The sequence below is a fragment of the Schistocerca nitens genome, chromosome 1, assembly GCF_023898315.1.
Source record: "Schistocerca nitens isolate TAMUIC-IGC-003100 chromosome 1, iqSchNite1.1, whole genome shotgun sequence".
Taxonomy (NCBI): Eukaryota; Metazoa; Arthropoda; class Insecta; order Orthoptera; family Acrididae; genus Schistocerca; species Schistocerca nitens.
In genome coordinates, this window is record NC_064614.1 from 1,008,239,879 (window position 1) to 1,008,264,630 (window position 24,752).

The 24,752-nt window shown below is 46.3% G+C and overlaps 1 protein-coding gene across 2 annotated transcripts in view; it reads left to right on the forward strand.

The window, feature by feature from the left end:
- LOC126195577 (cyclin-J) overlaps positions 1-24,752 on the forward strand; it is a 55,924-nt gene that overhangs the window by 24,070 nt on the left and 7,102 nt on the right. For both annotated transcript variants that reach the window (XM_049934206.1, XM_049934212.1), the window contains exon 4: positions 7,189-7,473. In XM_049934206.1, coding sequence (XP_049790163.1) covers positions 7,189-7,473 — 285 coding nt within the window. The remainder of the gene's footprint in view (positions 1-7,188; positions 7,474-24,752) is intronic.

Below are 24,752 nucleotides of genomic sequence, written 5' to 3' on the forward strand. Positions count from 1 at the left end.
GAGTTTGAGTGATGTAAGTACTTTTTTCTATTCCGTTCCGAGAACCTTTCAAACCACCCTCATATACTAGTGATAGTTGGATCATTCTGCAGTCTTTGTCTTCTCTCCAGGGATTCCCAGTAGAGTTCTGGCAGCATTTGTGTAATACTTGCATGTTGATCGAATGTACTGGAAACAAATCTAGCAGCACCCCTCTGAATTGCTTTAATGTCTTTCTTCAGTCTAACAAGGTGTGGATCCCAAACACTTGACCAGTTTTCTAGAATGGATTGTTAAAGTATTCTGTATATGGTTTCCTTCATAGGTGAGGTACACTTTCCTAGAATTCTTCCAATAAATCGAAGTCAGCCATTCACCTCCCCTATAACCGACATTATGTGTTAATTTCATTTCATATCGTTTTGCAATGTTACTCAGATCATTAATACTGTATTCAAACATTACAGGATTGTTTTTCATGTTACCTTTCATTAGGAACGCGGATGCACTCAGCGACTGTGATATGATTCATAAATGATAGAGCACAGCAATCAGTCGTCCTTTTTTGCAGGTTTTCTTTGGCAAATCTAGATTTTGGCTAGTCATTATCAATGCACTATTTCATAGTATCAATGCATGTGAGTCTCCTGTTGTTCAGACGTCTGTCACAGTTCTTTCAAGACAGTCTTGGGAGAACTATGACAGACGCCCGAACAACAGGGCACTGACATGCATTGCTACTATGAAATAGTGCATGATAATGGTTATGCAACAGCCAAAATCTAGATTTAGTGAATAAAATGTTCGAAAAAGAATGACTGACTGCTGTGCTTTATCATTTGTGGAGGATTGCTTTTCCTACTAATCTGCACTAACTTATAGGTTCCCACATTTAGAGCAAGCAGGCATTCATCAAACAACAAAATATTCTATCCAAGTCATCCTGTATCCTCATACAATCACCCAACGATGACACTTTTCTGTATGCCACAGCATGATCGGCAATCAACCACAGATTGTTGCTCACACATCCTGTGAGATTGTTTATATGTGTATAGAACAAGAGCAGTCCTGTCACATTTTACCATGACACTCCTGACAGTACTTTATTTCCAATGGACACTTGCCGTCCAGGACAACACACTGGGTTGTGCATCACTTGAAAAGATGGCTTTCGTGTTGACAACCTGACTCCATTTGCTACTATTTTTCCTGACCTTTCTTCTACAGCCATTTTGACCAACTTTCACATGGTACCTGTTCCAGTTTTTGACCAATCTTCTTTTTCCAAATTCCACAGTAGTGTGTCCTGTCCGAATGAGGTGGCCAAACGTAGCGCACCAACTGTCCATTTTGAAAATCATTTTAAGCACCCCTTGCAGGAATAACTTGCATTACACACACCAAAACTCAATTTGGTAGTTTACCTGCTGTGTGTGCTCTTTTTTTGGGAGGGGGGGGGGGGGGAGATCATCATGACAAAGCAATTAAAACATTTAAAACATAAACATAGGTGTAAGAAATTGACAAAACAATGACTTATTAATTAAAACCTTGATAGTTGATAACAAATCTGGACTGGAATTTCAATGGCACTGCCTCATGGCTTCTCTGTGTGAAGTTCTCGTTTTTTTACTGTGGCATTGTTTGTGAAAGAAAACCCAGTCTCCTCACTGCAGGTGGCTGGTGCACACGACCACACACCAAACTACTGCAATGCTCGACACTGCTCAACTATCAGATTTCTGAATTCATCAGAACAAGCATTCAGATGTAACTCATTCTGTTCATCCAGCACTAATTCTAGTCACCATTTTCTGTGTACAGGAAACATAGAGGATAATATGGAAGTGTTGCATAATGCGTGAATTACTGAACCTACTCAAAGAAATGGAAATTTATATGGACAGAAAATGACAACTGGAATTACTGCAGAATGAACAGGGTGAGTTTAACCCGAATACTTATTTTGATGTGATCAAAAACCTACTAGTCTGAGCAGCATCAAGTGCCACAGCAGCTTGGCATGCGCTCATGTGCACTGCCAACAGCGGCAAGGAGAATGGGCCTTCTTCCACAAGTTCTGCCAGTGAAATCCCACTCTGAATGTGTTATTAACTATCAAGGTTTTAATTAATAGTCTTTGTTTTGTTAATTACCTTACACTTACGGTTATGATTTAATTGTTTTGTCATGATGAAAGGTCTCGATTTATAAATGTGATGCTATTGTTAAACTTCTTATTCTGTCTTTTAAACAATTGTGTTTTTTGCTTTGCCAGGCTAGGAGCTTCCCATTATTACTCTTTACACCTTTTATGTGGATTTTAAATATGGATCTAATTTCACATGTTTTATGTCAGTTCATATTTTATTGTCAGGTGCTCGTTTTGCTATGTGAAGTAATTTTAATTAGTGCCCTTGCATATTGCATCTTAACTATTACATTTATGATATTGGTTACTCATGTTATTTGGTTACTCAGTTATTTGTATAAATATGAGACGCATCCAGGCCATGACCAGCACTTACTATGTACCTATATGTACAGATTTTGAAATTGATTCCTACATCAGAATATTTTATAGTATTTTTGGCTGGTACACATGGTTGTTAGTAATGTAAAATAATTTTTTCTTTCTTTCTTCTTCTTCTTTTTTTTTAATCACTAGGCCTGTTATAGATTTAGCTTCCGCTTTTGAGCAGTTGGTTACACCACTGTTTCTTATTTCTAACAGATCTGAAGATGGCAGTAGCTGAAACTAGTAATAGGGAAATGCAAAAATTGTGTGGTCAAGATGGGCCTTTGCAAATAAAGTGCCACAATATGACCATGGACTCATTTACAGACTTGATGTCTTCAGTCGATAGAATAGGGATGTACATACTAAAAATATCCAATGAAACCTGTGCCCTCTACTTCCTAGTATTTCAGACCAGAAGAAGGCTGTTATTGTTATTTGGCAAAATCAAATACAGAACTGCAGCAAACAAGTATTTTAATCATCTCTGACTGAATATTTTAGAGAATGTCACAAGAGGACAGCAAATTACTTAGTAGGTCCCTGTGCTATTTTAGTAATTACTGTACCAAGTAACATGCATTTAAAAAAAAAGTTATTCCCAGCAAATGATGCTGATTTACATGTGTCTGAATTCAGTTTCAACAGTCACCCAGTGCAACACTTGGAAAAATCAGTGTAACAATTATATTCAGCTGCAAGGGAGCTCTACTTATGGCAGCAACCACATCTAACAGTCACATTTAAATAATTCTGAAAGGAGCAAGGTGGTGCTGTGATTAAGACAGTAGACTCACATCTTGGAGGACTGTGGTCCAATTATCTGCCTGGCCAGCCAGGTTTAGGTTTTCTATTGTTTCCCTACATCACTAAAATGCCTGAATTTCACATTCGGAAATTGCACAACCTATTTCTTTAACTGTCCTCCAATACATTATGTAAGTGGCAATCAAAATGTTTCCATTTGAGGACGTTGCTGCAGCATATGTTCAACCCAGCACAACTCCAGTGTGGGTATATAGGCACTGACATGTAGGAAAGGGGTTAGTGTGGCATTTGTGCCTTTCCGATGTAAATGCAGAAACATGAACTAGGTGACATTACTACCAAACGCATCCAAACGGGACGTGTGCTGTTATTCTTTTCTTGGCTGCCAAGGGACAAATACCAGTATACAGCCATCAGGGAATGAAGAATCTGTATTAGGCAGCATGTTTGTTGAAAATCGTCATCGTGGAATGGCATACCAATTCCACGCTGGTCACAATTCACCACAGGATGCCAGTTGATATGAGAGGCCAGCTTCATCCATTACAGACAACAACAAACAGGTGGCTGATGATGTGATTAGGGCGGATCAGCGCCCAACCATCTGTCCGCTAAAAAAGGAGCTCAACATCAGCTTTGTAACATCCGGTACATTATCCGGCAGGAGTTAGGCTAATGTAAGGTTGGCAGCCATTGGATACCCCGGGTGTTGAATTCTGAACAAAAAGCAAACTGAATGACTGTCTGCCTGAAGCACCTGATGTGTTCGTGTTGAAGGCAACATGTTCCTTAAGCACATTGTTGCAGGCAACATTAGCTGGTGCCACTACTGGGAACCACAGTTGAAAGTGTCGATGGATCAGTAGTGTCATCGATCGTCCCCACGTCCCAACTAGTTTGAGCTAGTCATCTGCTGTAAAAGTGATGCTCACCCAGTTCTTTGATTACCAGGGTCCATTGCTTATTGGTTTCAAGGAACTTATTGTCTCTGTCACTGGGAGATGATACTGCCCACTGCTAGAAGAATTATAACGTGCAATTAAAGCACGAAATATCCAGGAAAATTGTGACTAATGTGTGCTGCTGCTTCATGACAACACATTTCCATATCACAAATGTCATAATGCAGAAGTTACACCAGCTCAAGTGGGAGATGCTTGAACACCCACCCTATAGTCTTGATCTCTCTCTATGTGATGATTATTATGCTTTTGGTCCCTTAAAAAAAAGGCCTTGAAGAGTCAACAATTCCTGTTGGATAAGGATGTGCAGCAGACAGTTATGAGTATCTTCAGCCTGCTGTGTCAGTGGGATGATTGCCTCAATGTTTATGGTGATTTTTCCTGATTGACATTGCAATTGTAAGGCCTTCAAACAGAAACTTTTTGGTTGCCCTTGTAATATAATTAATGGGAATTGCCCTATTCCTCCTTCCTTTCTTTGCTAATTCTGAATAAATGTATTGATAACTTAAAAGCCATTGTTAATTTGAAACCACCAGAAAATAAATTAAAAACAAACTTCACTATTTATGGGATGCAGCACACAAATGAGGCACCTATTTCAATTTATTAAGCTACTACATTATAACCAGTGCAAGTTGCCATCATTGCATTTGAATATTATCCCTAGCCCCACGTGCTAGTTGCAAAAATAATAATAAAACTCCTTGGGATATCTCTTCAGTATTTTGAAGAGCATTCAGCTCAGATTCCAACTGTGTCTCGTGTCTGATGGCTGTACATCACAGCCTTTGCTTAAGTGAGGGACATTTGAAACAACTCAAGAAACAGAGAAACTATGAAAATGCATTCTTCCTGCTGGTGCCATAGTTGAGATTTTACATGCACATGAGAAATGTCAGACAACTCTAATCATCTATTGACTTTTTGTTGTGGTGCTGAATTTTATGGCTAAATTCGTTTGTTACTGTCAAATCAACTTTACGAAATATTATTAACTAATTTCACACATAAGGTGTGAGGCTGTTTTTTAAATTCAAGCTTTATTTCCATGAAGATCATTGCACATGTAAGTAAAAGCTGCTTTACCTTTCACATTATGAGCTGCCTGTGTTAATCACTGTTGGAAAACAGCGGCATCTCGTAAGCAATGTTGTACAGCACTCATTCTCCTGACGTGAAGGGTACTGTAATAGTCAGTTCAACTCTCTTTGTAAAAGCTGTACAGGTTTTACTACTGGTAACAACAAACTTTGTCACCATAGATGCTAACACATTAGCTTTTTTTAATATGTCCCACAAGTAAGTTCTTTGCCTCTATTAACAAGAGAATAAAGGTTGTGGTAATGAAATGTTTTTGTATAGGTGTCTGGAGATTATTTTCTGTGAGGAAAGTAAAGAAGACAATATATTAACTTTCTTATGTAAGTCGTAATTTTGTAGGAATAGTAATTAATTGCGTAATGTATGTATTGGCAAACAACTTTGCAGAAGTGAAAGGAAAACTCAACATGACTCCTGTCTAGTTGAAGATGAGGGTGTGAAACTATCAGAACATTTCATGGAGCTAATAATAACAACAACGGCCCTTTGCTGCATATTTTATTTGGGAATTAAGTTTGTAACAGTTGTAGCATAAAATATATTATGGATCTTGCTAAATCATTGATCTACTCGTGATATTACATAAATGTGTCCATAAACCAGGATGGCAATGAGTCACCAGGAGGTGCATTTGGCAAATTTGTGTTACAGTGATGATGCTGATACATGGTATACTAGAAAACTAGGAATGGGTTTGCACATTCAGTGTCTGGTGTACTTGCCCAACAGCATACAGATTTGGTGCCCTAGAATAAGGATCAAGTATGCACTACTGCAGCTTATCCTGTGGATCTTGTGGCTTCTGGTAATGTCTCCCATTGCAGGACAAGTGCCATTTGGAGGTCAGCACTGGTCTGCACTAGAGGTGGAGCTCCATTCCTTCAGCTTAGCCTTTCTGGTGCATCTTCAATTAGATTTTATTTCAAAGAATAATTTAGTTACTATAGCTGCATGATATTTCTGTCTTGCAGATACTGGTCCACTAGGCCAGCTATGTATGGTTGAGCACAATCATCGTCCAGGAAGCCATGATGGTTTCACACATACAAGAATACTGGTGCCACCACATTGGTCACTTTCAACACTATTGGCAGTGTTGTAACCTGTTGCATATGCATGCCGTGCCAAATAATATGTGAGAATTGCTCTCCAAGCTAAACCACTTCTCCTTGCCCATAGCTGTAGCCAACATTTTCTTGGCCCACTCACATTGAGCAAGACACCACGTTTGCTGTGCCACATGGTGCCTTTGGCAGGTTGATGAGTATACAGAGGAATGTCATGAAGCTACTGACATGAAGTCTGATGGGAGATGGGCATCCAAGATGCTGCTGTAAGGTCTCAAACCAAAGCAGTTTTAGCAATTGGATACCGCAGGGTGACAATGACCCTGCCACTGGATTGTGATGTGCAGTCAGTCATGCCTGTACTGTCATTGACTGTTTTCTCCTGTTATGAAATTTTGCATAATTTGATATTCAACTACTTTCCCATTCTGCACCAACTGTGATCGGACTCTAGTCTTATAATGATCATTTTAAGTGTTTGCTGTAATATGCTACCCTCTGTCTCAAATACTGAGTGCCAAATACATAGACTGTTACTGGCTCACTTAAGTGGTCTCCTTCCAACATGCCATTTGTTATGTTTCCATAATGTCTCACTACAATTTAGTGTCATCTTGATGCAGTGTTATCTAATGGGCCTTTGAAGATATTTTTATCTTATGGTCATGATTGTAGTTATGCAGCATAGACAGATTAAAAAACCCTAAGTAATTACAGATATTATTTATATTGCATGCAGTAAACAGCAGATGACATATCTCACACTAATACACTGTTTTAATTGCAGCAAAATTTGAGGAGCGGGATATAAATGTACCAAAAGTATCTGATATGAATGCATTGATTGAAAGTCCATATCCAGTGGCTGAATTTCTTGCAATGGAATTCATGACTCTTCAGTTTCTTAAATGGAGTCTTGTGCACCCAACAGCTGCACATTTCGCTGAATTTTATGTGGTACATATCATTTCACCAGCAGATTTTAGCTCTGACAATCATTTTGAAACTTACAAAGATCTGCAACATGCTGCCCATCATTATATGAAAGAATTTTTGGATTATTCTCTTCAAGGTACAGTATGATGGCAAATAATTTACAAATTGTGTGACTGATAATAGCAAGTATTTTAAGTAGCTGGATATGCTCTGTTGTTAGAGAAGTGCCTGGATTTCTTGTGACAGAAATTCTGTTTGCTTAGTAAGTACATCTAAAAAATAAAATAAAGAGAGCAACTAACAAAGAGAGGTATTATATTCAGTAGGAATACCTAATGTTCCCATAACTGTAAAATTTGTGTATAAAATTATGTGTGAATGGGATTTTAGGTATTAAGAAGTAAGGAAAATATGATTCCACGATGGAGAATTTCCAGAAATTCTGCACTTGTCATAGATTGTCATAGTTGTGGTTCCCCACAGTTTTCTTCTTATCTTTGTAATTTGTGGATGGCAACATCTGGGCATGGATTTACTCAGCACTATTGAAAACTACCTGCGGTAAGAACACCTGGAAAACTACCTGTGGTAAGAATGCCAGTTTGCACCTATGGAGTGTGACCTATCCAGACAATAGCTGCAAGCAGTACTAAATCCAGAGTTAAATGTTTAAATCTGTGTGCTAGTATACATAGCTGTGTGATCCCTACACAAGAATGGAAACTTTGTATGAACACAGTGCAATTGTTGGCAGATGGTGTGATGCCAAGAGTGTCAGTAGTCCAAGAGACCTGAACATCGAAGGCTCACTATCATCTGACCTGAATTTGGAGCACATGAGGCCACTGCTGTAACAGTTACCACATCAGTGCCAGCTGCAGAATGAAAAGCTACAAGAACAGCAATTATTGATGTATCAGCAGGATAGATTCCTCCAGCATTAAGAGCGACTGCACAAGAATGTAGTGTTCCTAACAAAGAAGTACCACGATGAGTAGTAGATGTCACAGTGACACTAGATGCAAGTTCTGCCACCATAACTATGGACTGTGTGTGTCAGCTGCCACCTACCTGAAGCAATAAGACCAGCCAACTGGAGCCGCATTGTTTGTTGCATCAACTGCATCTGCCTTGTTTGTTGCATGTAGGGGCGTAAGTGCATCATGTGGCTTCAAGGCCGTGTTGCAATCGACTGCCTGCTCATAGGTTCCATCCATTTTGTCAACACTGGCATAACACAGGATGCAACTAATTAGTCACATAATGGCACTGTTAGACGACTTAAGGTTGAGAATCCAGAAACTCGGCAAAGACTGCAACACCTAATGGTTACACAATACGGCAATCTTCAGTTGACAATTGACACAAGCTCAGATGTATGCGAGTATTTGCGAACCATTTCATGAATTAAGTTATTATTTGTTCATCTGCTTGTGTGTGTGTGGTGTTGCGGCTCAGTACCCCCACTTCCATACAGGGCAGAGATTTACCTGGACAACAGAAGACTACCAGTTATAAGAATGCCTATGTGGTAATCTGGCTGGACACTAGTTGTTGTAAATCTATGTGCTACTGTATACTGTAAATGTGCCCTGGCAGGAAAAAAGATCGTGACACCAACAAATAATATAGTGTAATGAAATTGTGGGAATACATTTGTCTAGCTAACATATGCAAGTGATTAATGTTGCAAGATCACAGGTTAATGTAAGCGTGAACCAAGTGATATGGTGCAGTGGTTAGTGCACTGGACTCGAATCCAGGAGAGTGATTGTTCAAACCATCATCCAACCATCCAGATTTAGGTTTTCCACGATTTCCCTAAATCGCTCCAGGCAAATGCCAGGATGGTTCCTTTGAAAGGGCATGGCTGATTTCCTTCCCTATCATTGACACAGTCCAAGCTTGTGCTCATCTCTAATGAACTCGATGTTGACGGGATGTTAAATGCAATCTTCCTTCCTTCCTTCCTGCAAGTGCGAGATAAGCCGTTGCAAATGTGAAATGTTCATATGTTAATAACTGGTTTAACTGCCAGAATTTTTTGAATATAAGTATGCAAATGTGCATCCATTGTGTTGTGCAGTCGCCAGATGTCAGTTTGAGAGATGGAGGAGTTCCATGCCTGTTGCACTTGGTCGATCAATACAGGGATGGTTAATGCTGTTTGCGGATGACGCTGGAGTTGTCATCCAGTGATGTCCCGTGTGTGCTTGACTGAAGACAGGGCTCGGGATAGAGCAGGCCGAGGCAACATGTCACATTCTGTAGAGCATGTTTGGTTACAACAGCAGTATGTTCGTGAATGGTAGCACACCAGTCAAATGACCAGATTGACATACAAATTTGCAGTCAGAGTGCGTGGGATAACCTCAAGAATACTCCTGCACAAAATTGCATCTAGACTATAACTCCAGGTTTATGTCCAGTATGTTGAGGATGTAGACACGTTAGTTGCAGGCCCTCCATTGGCCTCTTTCTAACCAACACATGGCCATCACTGACAATGAGGCAGAATGAGCTTTCATTAGAAAACACAACAGATCACCACCCTGCCTTCCAAAGAGCTCGTGCTTGACACCACTGAAGTTGTAAATGGTGGTGGTTTGTGTTCAGTGGAATATACGCAGCAGGGCATCTGGCTCAGAGCTGTCATGAAGTAAGCAGTTTTTAAGGTTTTGTTGTATCACTGTGGTGCCAACTACTGTTCAAATTGCTGCTCAAGATGCAGTACGATGTGTCAGAGCCATATGCCAAACACTATGGTCTTCCTTCTCAGTAGTGCCATGTGGCTATCAAGAGCCCGGTCTTCTAGTGGCCGTACATTCTTTTGACCACTGCTGCCAGCAGTCATGTACAGTGGCTACATTTCTGCCAAATTTTTCTGCAATTGTGCAGAAGGAATTCCCTGTTTCTTGTAGCTTTTATCAAACTCGGTGATGTGTTGATAATGGCATCTTTATTGCCTTAAAGGCACTCTTTACTAACATAAACTCACCATGTACAATCTCAGAGGTAGCTAATGCTCACAACTGTTGCAGCATGTATTTGAAACAAACTTGATTTGCATCCTCAAAGTGGCACTATTATTGCCACTCTTATGTGACTGGCACAAAATTCAGAGACATATCATCTTTCAGATGTAATAACTCCCTCACCAACTTTCGTTTTTGTCAATTTTTATTTTATCCCCCCCCCCCCCCCCCTCCTGTTGGTGCAGCACTTCAGCAGAATGTCTTAACAAAGTTTTTCTCCTTTTAAATATGAAATGATTTGATTACTAATAGTTGTTCTGTTACTTAAAGCAGCAAATCTTCTTTTACCTGCCTTTCTGTTATTCTAATCTGCTGCCGAGTGGAGTCCATTTCCTCATGTTGTACTTTCTGAAGAACTCTTACCCTGCTGTCTTTATGGGTCAATGTTTTCCCAACCTGAAAAGCCTAGGAACTTCGTGTACACTTTCAATGGCATTTTTCTGGTCCCCTTTTTATTTTTTTTATTTTTTTAATTCTTTTCTTTCATTTCCTAGCATTTAACTGGCACCAAAGAAGGTAGTGCAATGCTTATGGCATTAAACTCACGTTTGGGAAGAGAAAGGTTCAAATCCTCATCCTGTCTTCCAGATTCAGGTCTTCTGTGGCTTGTTTATGTCACTTATGGCAAATGCATGGATGGCTCCTTTGAAAAGAACATAGTTGATTTCCCTCCCCAGATCTGAGCTGCTGTTCATCATCTAGTAACCTTGTCACTGTTGGGACATTAAACTCTAATCATCCCGCCTTTTTCTTTGAAATGCCTGGCTGTTGCAGTCTGAGCTGGTCAGTGGCACTGTCTTTTTCCTTCTTGTCAATAACAGCAGTAGTAAACTTTAGATCTGTCTGGTTTTATTTACTTTCTCATTCTATTGGGATTGAAGTACTCATGGTACACACGTAACATGGTAGCCTGTAAAAATTCCAGTGCCTGCTCTACTTTGCAAATGCACTGCCTCCTGCAGTAGTGTCCAATGACATGGATACAATCTGATATTTTATCCTTAAAAATGTTTTATAGACAACTTCTGTGACAGTATGTGTAAACTACAAATAAACAAACATAATGTAACCAGTCACTAAATTTTAATTAATTCCTTAATTGACAATTTCTGTTAGGTAAAATATAAGTTGAGTTGTATGACAAGTATGAGTGTATTGTAAACAGGCTTGTGAATTTACAGACGTAAGATAGATACTGCCTACAGGAAAATTAAAGAGACCTTTGGAGATAAGAGAACCACTTGTATGAACATCAAGAGTTCAGATGGAAACCCAGTTCTAAGCAAAGAAGGGAAAGCAGAAAGGTGGAAGGAGTATATAGAGGGTCTATACAAGGGCGATGTACTTGAGGACAATATTATGGAAATGGAAGAGGATGTAGATGAAGATGAAATGGGAGATACGATACTGTGTGAAGAGTTTGACAGAGCACTGAAAGACCTGAGTCGAAACAAGGCCCCCGGAGTAGACAACATTCCATTGGAACTACTGACGGCCTTGGGAGAGCCAGTCCTGACAAAACTCTACCATCTGGTGAGCAAGATGTATGAAACAGGCGAAATACCCTCAGACTTCAAGAAGAATATAATAATTCCAATCCCAAAGAAAGCAGGTGTTGACAGATGTGAGAATTACCGAACAATCAGTTTAATAAGCCACAGCTGCAAAATACTAACACGAATTCTTTACAGACGAATGGAAAGACTAGTAGAAGGCGACCTCGGGGAAGATCAGTTTGGATTCCGTAGAAATACTGGAACACGTGAGGCAATACTGACCTTACGACTTATCTTAGAAGAAAGATTAAGGAAAGGCAAACCTACGTTTCTAGCATTTGTGGACTTAGAGAAAGCTTTTGACAATGTTGACTGGAATACTCTCTTTCAAATTCTAAAGGTGGCAGGGGTAAAATACAGGGAGCGAAAGGCTACTTACAATTTGTACATAAACCAGATGGCAGTTGTAAGAGTTGAGGGACATGAAAGGGAAGCAGTGGTTGGGAAGGGAGTAAGACAGGGTTGTAGCCTCTCCCCGATGTTATTCAATCTGTATATTGAGCAAGCAGTAAAGGAAACAAAAGAAAAATTCGGAGTAGGTATTAAAATCCATGGAGAAGAAATAAAAACTTTGAGGTTCGCCGATGACATTGTAATTCTGTCAGAGACAGCAAAGGACTTGGAAGAGCAGTTGAACGGAATGGATGGTGTCTTGAAGGGAGGGTATAAGATGAACATCAACAAAAGCAAAACAAGGATAATGGAATGTAGTCGAATTAAGTCGGGTGATGTTGAGGGTATTAGATTAGGAAATGAGACAATTAAAGTAGTAAAGGAGTTTTGCTATTTGGGGAGCAAAATAACTGATGATGGTCGAAGTAGAGAGGATATAAAATGTAGACTGGCAATGGCAAGGAAAGCGTTTCTGAAGAAGAGAAATTTGTTAACATCGAGTATAGATTTAAGTGTCAGGAAGTCATTTCTGAAAGTATTTGTATGGAGTGTAGCCATGTATGGAAGTGAAACATGGACGGTAAATAGTTTGGACAAGAAGAGAATAGAAGCCTTCGAAATGTGGTGCTACAGAAGAATGCTGAAGATTAGATGGGTAGATCACATAACTAATGAGGAGGTACTGAATAGGATTGGGGAGAAGAGGAGTTTGTAGCACAACTTGACCAGAAGAAGGGATCGGTTGGTAGGACATGTTCTGAGGCATCAAGGGATCAACAATTTAGTATTGGAGGGCAGCGTGGAGGGTAAAAATCCTAGGGGGAGACCAAGAGATGGATACACTAAGCAGATTCAGAAGGATGTAGGTTGCAGTAGGTACTGGGAGATGAAGAAGCTTGCACAGGATAGAGTAGCATGGAGAGCTGCATCAAACCAGTCTCAGGACTGAAGACCACAACAACAACATATAAAAGTTTTATTTGAATAATACTAACTTAATCAACTAAATATTAAACAATAATGGAAATTCCTGGATGGAAAAATAAGTAAATAAGGGAAAGGTAACCACTTAACTATAAAGGAGTGTTGCGTGACACACACGAATGTAATATAAATCAGTTAACACTAGGTTTTGAGCTCTTGCTGTTTTCCAAGTAGGAGTATGCACATCCAAACATCCACACTAGCAGTGAGACTGGTTGCTTTTTTCATATTTTATGTAAGTAAATAATAAGCTTCCAGTAGGAGATAAAAAGAAATTATTTAATGTAACTCGGGGAAAGTGGCAGCTTTTTGTAAGTAGAGCAGCTTTCTTCTTATTTACATGGGTAAATTTAGCTGGCATAAACATGAAGATTAAGTATCCATTGTTACAGGTAGTTGAGCCACAATGGAAAAGGGTGGCGCAATTGATCCAGTAGACACAGTCTTAACACTTCAAACATTTATTTTAAAATTACAGAGTCATGCCAGATTTGGTCACTATAATCCAACTACTACTTCCAATACAATTATCCAGTACAGTGTAAAAATTTCCAAAGAAATTATTTCCTTGACGAAACCACCATTTAAAAAATTATGTTACAACCATATCAATACTGATAGTAAAATTTACAATTTAACATCTTCAAAACTGAACCTTTTAGGCAAGTCTTTCAGTTATTATTTTCCCTTAGAAATGTTTGTTTGCTTAATGTTACTTAAACCAGTAATCTGCCAGCTTTTCACACTTACACACAATGCAGAATAAGCATAACCAAATCCATTACCACTAAGCTTAGCAGAATATACAAGTGAATATACAAATTTTGTTTAGGACTTAAAGAAGACTCAGTGGACCCATATGATCTTAGTGTTCACTTACATTGGTTTTGATAAAATTAGAAATGGAACATTGCTTCCCTTTTTGTAATGTCTAGTAATGTCACAGCTACTACTCAACCACACACCTTATCCAGTGATATGCTCCCTCCATCTGCCACAGCCCACATAAATGCAAGACAATGTCAGCTCTTACACCTGAAACTGTTTGGCATCAGATTTCAGAAATAACAATAATTTTAGAAAGCAAATAACTTCAACTGCAGGCACTTGACACCACAGTCCCTTCTAACACTTCCGACTTAAAGTGTGTGTGTGAATCTGGGTTATTTCGGTTTATTCCCCCAAACCACCTTCCACTTATTTACGAGGTGACATACTGGGAATTTGTAGCCACTCTTATTTACTGGATAGCTGGCTGCTGGAAACCCTCTTGACTTCTTCTCCATTGAATAACACTAGGTACAGGAATTTTTAGACTTTTTCTACTTATGAAATAAGTAGACATACAAACTTTGCTTTTCGTCAATTAACGATGTTTTTGACCTCCATACACCATAAAACTCTCACTTTCAACATAAATATACAACTTCCGGTAAGTCCCTCATACAGTCAAACATCAGAAACAAATTAAATTACAGTTAAAAGAAAGTTGGCTTTGGCACCAGAACTTTTCTTAACATAAATCAGAAAATAAGTCTTGCCTATAGCAAGGTTATGTCAAGAGTTTTCAGGAGTTCTTTTTCAACTGTCTTTGTTTTAATAACAATATTCAATGACCCAATAAGCACAGAGCTGCATATAAACTCCATGGTTCTTCCTTACACACTCACTAAAACATCTATGGATTGCCCCACAGGTACTTGTCGGTGCTGTTCGTCTGCCACGTCTACTTTCTTCCTGCGTCTGATTTTAAACCTGCACACACAAACGTGACGTGCAGTAAGTAGGATTCTGCCATCCCACACTCATATCCAGAATATCGTGTGTTCAAGATGGTAGAAGGCTGATTGGTTCTAGGATTTACACAGAAATTCTCAAATCACTACATCCTGTAAGCAGCCTTTACCAGTATGATTAATAAACAACCAGACATAAATGAATGTGAACTAATTGCATAATTAGTGACAACTCCCAGTTCATGAAACTCTTCAGCACAGCACAGCACCATTTAGTCTCGAAGTCAGAGGCTGCACAATCCACAGAAGACAAGGCTTTAACCACAAGGATGAGCAATGTTTGACTAAGCTGGTGAGCCTATAACATTGGCAAATGGCAGTATCTTTCACAAACTTTCAATTAGCCCAGTGACTTCATTGATACTTCATGTATCTGGTCACATGAGCCATGTTAATGCACTGCTCTCTGCTTTGAGTCAGCATTCCTCTTACTTCCTCTGTGCACATTCTAATAGCTCTTGCCAGCCTAGCTTGTATCAAGAAAGCAATGACACACTCACTCAGTGTTCCGCTATCCTTAAAAGCTTAAGTCTCTCTATACATCCATTCTCTCCCCTCACAACCACCAGTCATCATGCTCTCGAAGCGCTGTCATTCCTCACATTAACCCCTTTACTTATACGGCTAAAGCAGACCGGTCAACCAAAATTGACTAGTGCCAACTTAAATCGTCATGGCGTACACAGTCTTTTGTTAATAGATATCTTGTTTGACTTGTCCCACATCTCTGAAGGTTGTCATTCCGTATGGGATTTAAGGAACACTTGTGTGATTAATCAATGACATGTTTTGGAGATTTGTTCCATTATCATTCATAGCTAAGCAACATTGTTCCTACCAAACAACATTGTCTAAATTACCAGATACGTTTTAAATTTATCACTTTTATTGCAATCCCATTTGGTGGATTAATAAAATGAAGCACTTTTAGAACTGATGTTGTATATTTGCAATTATGGGCATAGGCATTTGCATTTTCCTCTTCATTTGAGCTTTTTACACTCTCCGTTAATGAACTGTACTACAGATGTTACTGGTACTTAGTGTTTCTGGTGTACCAGTATTTTACAGATTTTTCTTGTGTCTTCCAGTGTGACGAGATTATAAGAAAGTTGTACATCAGTGAACACGGTGTTAACATATCTTAACAAACTACATTTTTACACAAATGATACAAATATGTCAGTCATACAATTTCAAAAATAATTTGTAACATTTTCACTTAAATTCTGAAATTTTTATGGCATTTATTTTGAATTTTAATTTTTCTCCATTTTGGTAAGTAATATGTGTTGTTGTACATACAAGAAGAGTATCTAACAATGGAAAGTCCATGTGGCACAGCCATGGGCACTTGCGTGGCACCCTCCTAAGCCAGCCTGTTTATGGGCCATCTAGAGGAAACCCTCCTAGCTTCCCAAAACCCCAAATATCTGGTGTGTGTTAGGTGCATTGATGGTATCGTCATGATATAGTCTCCGTGCCAAGACACTCTATCTTCATTCCTTCACAAATTCAACACCGCATCAGTCCCCTTCACCTGGCCCTCCTCAACCCAGATTGCTACTGTTCTGGACATTGACCTCCTCCTGTCTGATGGCTCCATCCACACCTCTGCCCACATTAAACTCACCTATAGCCAACAGTACCTGCATTTTGCCAGCTGCCATCCCTCCCATACAGCCTGGCCAACTGAGAATAACTTATCTGCAGTGAAAAGAACTCCAGTTCCCAGTTTGCTGAAGGTCTCACCAAAACCTTCACAGGCAGACCCCATCCCCCAGCTCTAGTCCACAAACAGATTTGTCATGCCAGTTCTCTACACATCCCCGATCCCTTCTGCCAGCCTGAAGAACCAGCCACAAAGGAGTACCCTTTCACCAGACAATATTACCCCGGACCAGAACAAGTGAACCACATCCTTCGTCATGGCTTTATTTGTCATGGCCAGAAATGAGGGACATCATACTCGAGAGCTTTTCCTGAAGTGATATGTTGCTACCCAACCCCAGCAACATCCTAGCCCATCCCTATGGCACTCTCAATCCCAACCTCATGCCACAGAGATCATATCCTTTTGGAAGATTCAGGAACAAGACCTGCCCAATCTACCCACCCAACTCTTCAATCATGTCACAGGCTTATCCTCCCTCGTCAGAGGCCAGGCAATCTGTGAAAGCAGCCATGTCATACATCAGCTCTGCTGCAGTCATTGCAGAGATTTTTATATAGGTATGATTAACAACCAGCTGTCCATCACCAAATTGTAGCCAAGAGCGAAGTAGACTAGCCTGTTGCCCAACATGCTGCTAAAAAACATGCTTGATTTCAGTGGCTGCTTCACAACCTGGGTCATCTGGATCCTCCCCTCCACCACCCACTTTTTTGAAGTGTACAGCTTGGAGTTATTCTTGCAACACATCCTTTTCCCCCAGAATCATCCTGGCCTTCATCACCATCAAATGTGTGTTTTCACACCGTCCACACAATAGTTTCTGCTCACTCTGTCCAATAACCTTGTCCCTATTTATGTCCCCGCATTCTCATTGTGTGCCACTCTGCCATCTTCCCTTCCCCACTCCTCCCCTTTTCTACTCCCCCCATTCCCCACCACCGCTCTGCCCAACAGCCTCCCAATGTTCCGCTTGGCAGTCTTGTCATGCTGCCATGTAGTCCCTGCATGCTCTGACATACCTTACTCTTCTCTCTTACCACTCCCTCCCCCTTTCTCGCTCCATTCCACATTGCTACTTTCATTCAGTGTGACACTTGAATTTTTGAATTCTGCTCAGTGCTGCCTCCCTCTCTCTCCCGTCTCTACCTCCCTCTCTGACCTCTCTTCAGCTCCCTCTCACTCCCCTCTCCACATCCCCCCTCAACCACCCACACTCTCCCTCTTCATCTTCTTGTATTCAGGCTTGTGTGAATGTGTGTGTTATCATTTCCGCACAAGGCTTTGACCAGTGTTAAATGTGTCTTTTCATTGTGCCTGTCTGTAACTCAGTGTGTCATGTTTATGGAAAGATGATCTGTAATACAATCATGTCAACTAGTTCAATGTGTTTTCACAGAAATGTTAAAATAAATTTATTATTATCATTTGCCTGAAATTCAGCAAGATGAACCTCATTCTTAAAACCACCTCATATGCAAGTGACTCAATATAACTCTACTATCTCCCCCCCTACCCCCCCCCTCTCTCTCTCTCTCTCTCTCTCTCTCTACCAAAACCATCTTTACCAAAAACCTCCCACCCTCTCCACCTCCCTCTGCCCCCCTCGTCCCCTCTCTGCCCCCCTCGTCCCCTCTCTGCCCCCCTCGTCCCCTGTCTGTCCCCTCTCCGCCCCCTGTCTGTCCCCTCTCCGCCCCCTGTCTGTCCCCTCTCCGCCCCCTGTCTGTCCCCTCTCCGCCCCCTGTCTGTCCCCTCTCCGCCCCCTGTCTGTCCCCTCTCCGCCCCCGTCTGTCCCCTCTCCGCCCCCGTCTGCCCCCTCTCCGCCCCCTGTCTGCCCCCTCTCCGCCCCCTGTCTGCCCCCTCTCCGCCCCCTGTCTGCCCCCTCTCCGCCCCCTGTCTGCCCCCTCTCCGCCCCCTGTCTGCCCCCTCTCCGCCCCCTGTCTGCCCCCTCTCCGCCCCCTGTCTGCCCCCTCTCCGCCCCCTGTCTGCCCCCTCTCCGCCCCCTGTCTGCCCCCTCTCCGCCCCCTGTCTGCCCCCTTCCGCCCCCTGTCTGCCCCCTCTCCGCCCCCTGTCTGCCCCCTCTCCGCCCCCTGTCTGCCCCCTCTCCGCCCCCTGTCTGCCCCCTCTCCGCCCCCTGTCTGCCCCCTCTCCGCCCCCTGTCTGCCCCCTCTCCGCCCCCTGTCTGCCCCCTCTCCGCCCCCTGTCTGCCCCCTCTCCGCCCCCTGTCTGCCCCCTCTCCGCCCCCTGTCTGCCCCCTCTCCGCCCCCTGTCTGCCCCCTCTCCGCCCCCTGTCTGCCCCCTCTCCGCCCCCTGTCTGCCCCCTCTCCGCCCCCTGTCTGCCCCCTCTCCGCCCCCTGTCTGCCCCCTCTCCGCCCCCTGTCTGACCCCTCTCCGCCCCCTGTCTGCCCCCTCTCCGCCCCCTGTCTGCCCCCTCTCCGCCCCCGTCTGTCCCCTCTCCGCCCCCTGTCTGCCCCCTCTCCGCCCCCTGTCTGCCCCCTCTCCGCCCCCTGTCTGCCCCCTCTCCGCCCCCTGTCTGCCCCCTCTCCGCCCCCTGTCTGCCCCCTCTCCGCCCCCTGTCTGCCCCCTCTCCGCCCCCTGTCTGCCCCCTCTCCGCCCCCTGTCTGCCCCCTCTCCGCCCCCTGTCTGCCCCCTCTCCGCCCCCTGTCTGCCCCCTCTCCGCCCCCTGTCTGCCCCCTGTCCGCCCCATGTCCGCCCCCTCTCCGCCCCCTGTCCGCCCCCTCTCCGCCCCCTCTCCGCCCCCACTCCGCCCCCACTCCGCCCCCTCTACGCCCCCTCTCCGCCCACTCGCCGCCCCCTCTCCGCCCCCTGTCCGCCCCCTCTCCGCCCCCTCTCCGCCCCCTCTCCGCCCCCTCTCCGCCCCCTCTCCGCCCCCTCTCCGCCCCCTCTCCGCCCCCTGTCCGCCCCCTGTCCGCCCCCTCTCCGCCCCCTGTCCGCCCCCTCTCCGCCCCCTGTCCGCCCCCTCTCCGCCCCCTGTCCGCCCCCTCTCCGCCCCCTCTCCGCCCCCTGTCCGCCCCCTCTCCTCCCCCCTGTCTGCCCCTCTCCGCCCCCTGTCTGCCCCTCTCCGCCCCCTGTCTGCCCCTCTCCGCCCCCCTGTCTGCCCCCTCTCCGCCCCCCTGTCTGCCCCCTCTCCGCCCCCTCTCCGCCCCCTGTCCGCCCCCTCTCCGCCCCCTGTCCGCCCCCTCTCCGCCCCCCTGTCTGCCCCTCTCCGCCCCCCTGTCTGCCCCTCTCCGCCCCCCTGTCTGCCCCTCTCCGCCCCCCTGTCTGCCCCCTCTCCGCCCCCCTGTCTGCCCCCTCTCCGCCCCCCTGTCTGCCCCCTCTCCGCCCCCTGTCTGCCCCCTCTCCGCCCCCTGTCTGCCCCCTCTCCGCCCCCCGTCTGCCCCCTCTCCGCCCCCCGTCTGCCCCCTCTCCGCCCCCCGTCTGCCCCCTCTCCGCCCCCCGTCTGCCCCCTCTCCGCCCCCCGTCCGCCCCCTCTCCGCCCCCTCTCCGCCCCCCTCGTCCCCTCCCCGTCCCCCCTTTCCCCCCACCCCCTCTGCCCCCCGTCACCCCGTCCCCCCTCTGCCCCCCGTCCCCCCTCTGCCCCCTCGCCCCCCCTGTGCCCCCCCTCGTCCCCCCCTCGTGCCCCCCCTCGTCCCCCCCCTCGTCCCCCCTCGTGCCCCCCCTCGTCCCCCCGTTGCCCCCCTCGTCCCCCCCGTTGCCCCCCCTCGTCCCCCCCGTTGCCCCCCCTGTGCCCCCCCTCTGCCCCCCCTCGTCCCCCCCGTTGCCCCCCCTGTGCCCCCCGTTGCCCCCCCTGTGCCCCCCCTCTGCCCCCCCTCGTCCCCCCCGTTGCCCCCCCTCGTCCCCCCCGTTGCCCCCCCTCTGCCCCCCCTCGCCCCCCATTGCCCCCCTCGTCCCCCCTCTGCCCCCCCTCGCCCCCCCGTTGCCCCCCTCGTCCCCCCTCTGCCCCCCCTCTGCCCCCCCTCTGCCCCCCCTCTGCCCCCCCTCGCCCCCCCCGTTGCCCCCCTCGTGCCCCCCTCGTGCTCCCCTTGTCCCCCCTCGTGCCCCCCTCGTCCCCCCTCTTGCCCCCCACGTCCCCCCTCGTGCCCCCCTCGTCCCCCCTCTTGCCCCCCACGTCCCCCCACGTCCCCCCACGTCCCCCCTCGTGCCCCCCTCGTGCCCCCCTCGTGCCCCCTCGTGGCCCCCTCGTGCCCCCTCGTGGCCCCCTCGTCCCCCCTCGTCCCCCCTCGTGCCCCCCCTCTGCCCCCCCTCGTCCCCCCCTCTGCCCCCCCCTCTGCCCCCCCTCTGCCCCCCCTCGTCCCCCCCTCTGCCCCTCCTCTGTCCCCCCTTCGTGCCCCCCTTTCCCCCCTCGTCCCCTCCCAGCTCCTGCACCTCATTCGTTCCATCCCCTGTCCTGCAGTCTCCCCTGCCCTGCTGTCGCTCTGCCTGCACACCCTTCCCTGCTTTCTCCTACCCTTGCTTTCCCTCTCATGATGCCCTCTCCAGCCCCTCCCAACACCCTCAGCTTCTCATTCCCCTCCCCCTCTATCGCTCCTCCACAGATCTCTTCTAATTTCCCTCTTCCGCTCCTCCTCCACACTCTCCTCCTCTCCCTTCGCCCCTGCGGGTCCGGGGATTAGAATAGGCCCGAGGTATTCCTGCCTGTCGTAAGAGGCGACTAAAAGGAGTCCCTCCCCCTCAAGGGGGTAGTTCGCACCTGCGTCCGGAGACGGACGGTTCCACGACCTCTATTTGCGGTCATTTTGGTTTTTCATTTCTTCTCGTTTCTTCCTTCCTTTGGTTGGTTCCTTTCTTTGCTCTTCTCCATCTCACTGTCTTCCTTACTCTTTCCCTTGCCTTCTTCTCCTTGCCTTCTTCTCCTTGCCTTCTCATTGCCTTCTTCTCCTTGCCTTCTCTTGTCTCCGCCTCGGCGTTTGAGACAGTCTGTCCTCTCTCTCCCTCTCTCTCTTCTTTTTCCTCTTCTTCCTTCCTCCCTGTGCGCGCCTGAAGGCTGACCCACGCGTTCGCATGCGTAGTCGGTGACGGGGTAACGCGTAATTCCCCGCCCTGGGTAGACAAGTAAGGCACGCACGTACCCCCTGGTAAAGGCCAGGCCCAGGGAGGGGTGATTACCTGAGCTGATACCTTCTGACCATGCCGATTGGTCCCTCCGTCTGTTTCTCGGGAGGTGTGACCTGAGGTGTAAACATTCACCTAAGGCGGGAGTGCCCTCTGAGAGGGTCCCCAAAAGGAAGGAGCGCGCCATCGAAGACGCTGGCAATCACGGGGGATTCCTCCACAATGGATTTCTCTTCTTCTTCTCTCTCGACTTCTGCCCATAAATGGAAACTTGACCAGCCACCAGTGACAAAAGTACTACCGCCTGCCCCACAGTTCCTCGTAGTTTCTAGATCTGAGGACGGCAAGGATTTTTCCTCTGTCAACCCTTTCGTTATCCAGAAGGGCGTGGATGCCATAGCCGGATCTGTCAAGTCGTGTACCAGGTTGTGTAATGGTACCTTGTTACTAGAAACAAAGAGCGCCTTTCAGGCACAAAAACTGCTTCGGGCCACACTCCTGTACACGTTCCCTGTCCGGGTGGAGGCTCACCACACTTTGCATTCGTCTCGTGGTGTGGTATATACTCGATCATTCGACGGATTGACTGACGAGGAGATTCAGTCTTTCCTCACTGAGCAGGGCGCGACGGCTGTCCAAAGGGTCATGAAAAAGGTCAACAACGACCTTGTACCGACCCGGACACTTTTCTTGACCTTTGATAGTGTTCAGCTGCCGTCGCGTATCAAAGCGGGCTACGAGGTTATTTCTGTTCGCCCCTATGTCCCGACACCTACGCGCTGCTACCAGTGTCAGCGTTTTAATCACACTCGCCAGTCTTGTTCCAATGCGGCTAAATGTGTCACTTGTGGCAGGGATGCCCATGAGGGTGACTGTCCACCTCAGTCTCCTCGTTGTGTGAACTGTCAGGGTGACCATGCAGCGTCCTCCCGCGACTGTCCCATCTACAAGGAAGAACGCTGTATCCAAGAAATTCGGGTCAAAGAGAAAGTGTCCACCTCGGCTTCTCGCAAGCTATTTGCTAGTAGGAAGCCCACGCTGTTCTCAGCGGGAAAATACAGTACTGTCCTCGCCTCTCCTCGGACTACCAGGGAGGTAGCGACGCAGACATGCGATCTGACTTCAGCACCACGGTCATCCGTTCGGCCAGTGCTAAGATCGCGCGGTCGACATCTCCTCTTCCTCCCGTCACCCCTCCAACACAAGCACCTTCATCAGCTTCTGCCAAGACGAACACCCAGAAGTCAGATGCACGGGCCTTCAAGAAGGAACCGTCCCGTGCAGACTTCCTACGTACCTCGAACTCCCAGCCGTCGACCAGTACTTCCACTAAAAGACCTTCCAAGAAGGCTCATAGGAAGCACAGTTCTCCTTCTCCGCCACGGCGCATTTCTTCTCCTGCGCCACCCAGCGGTTGCCGCCCCAGGCTGTCATCCGTTTCGCCTGGCTGCACCGCTGGTAGCCGAACATCTGGCCGTCCACCGGCAGAGGAAGCTCCTCCTCCCGGCCATCTTAACGAGATGGCCGATGAACCTATAGAACCAATGGACGATGACTGTCCGCCTACTGATAGCGGCGGCAGTACTTGCTCGAAGCCAGGCCCTCAGTGGCCTTCGAGGTGACCCCTTCTTTCATCTTGCTTTTCTTCTCACGATGGCACTTATTCACTGGAATATTTGCAGCATTCTCTCCAACCGAGAGGACTTGAAGTTGCTGCTCCGTTTGCACCGTCCGCTCGTCGTAGCCCTCCAGGAAACGAAGCTACGCCCATGCGATCACATTGCCTTGGCACACTACACCTCTGTGCGTTTTGACCTACCCCCTGTGGTAGGTATTCCGGCTCATGGAGGGGTTATGTTGCTGGTCCGGGATGATATTTACTATGATCCCATCACATTGCACACCGGCCTGCAGGCAGTTGCTGTCCGAATTACTCTCCCCACTTTTACATTTTCTATTTGTACCGTTTACACTCCATCGTCATCTGCCGTTACCGGGGCAGACATGATGCAACTTATTGCTCAGCTACCTGCAACATTTTTGTTAACTGGAGACTTCAATGCCCACCATCCCCTTTGGGGCTCTCCAGCATCCTGCCCGAGGGGCTCCCTGTTAGCAGACCTTTTCAACCAGCTCAATCTTGTCTGCCTCAATACTGGCGCCCCTACGTTTCTTTCAGACACATCTCATACCTATTCCCATTTAGACCTCTCTATATGTACTACCCAACTTGCACGCCGGTTTGAGTGGTATGCCCTTTCTGATTCATATTCGAGCGACCACTTCCCGTGTGTCATCCATCTCCTGCATCATACCCCCTCTCCGTGCTCAGCTAGTTGGAACATCTCCAAAGCAGACTGGGGGCTCTTCTCTTCCAGGGCGACCTTTCAGGATCAAACCTTCACAAGCTGCGATAGTCAGGTCGCACACCTCATGGAAGTCATTCTCACTGCTGCTGAATATTCCATCCCTCACACTACTTCTTCTCCACATCGTGTACCGGTCCCCTGGTGGACTGCAGCATGTAGAGACGCTTTACGTGCTCGTCGACGTGCTTTACGTGCTCGTCGACGTGCTTTACACACCTTTAAACGCCACCCTACAGTGGCGAATTGTATCACTTATAAACGATTACGTGCGCAGTGCCGTCGTATTATTAAAGAAAGCCAGCTGGTCAGCTTTAACAAGCACCTTCAACAGTTTTACTCCTTCTTATGTTGTCTGGGGTAGCCTGCGCCGTCTATCTGGCACTAAGGTCCACTCACCAGTTTCTGGCTTAACGGTCGCGAATGACGTCCTTGTGGCCCCTGAGGATATCTCCAATGCCTTCGGCCGCTTTTTCACAGAGGTTTCGAGCTCCGCTCATTACCACTCTGCCTTCCTCCCCCTAAACAGGCAGAGGAGGC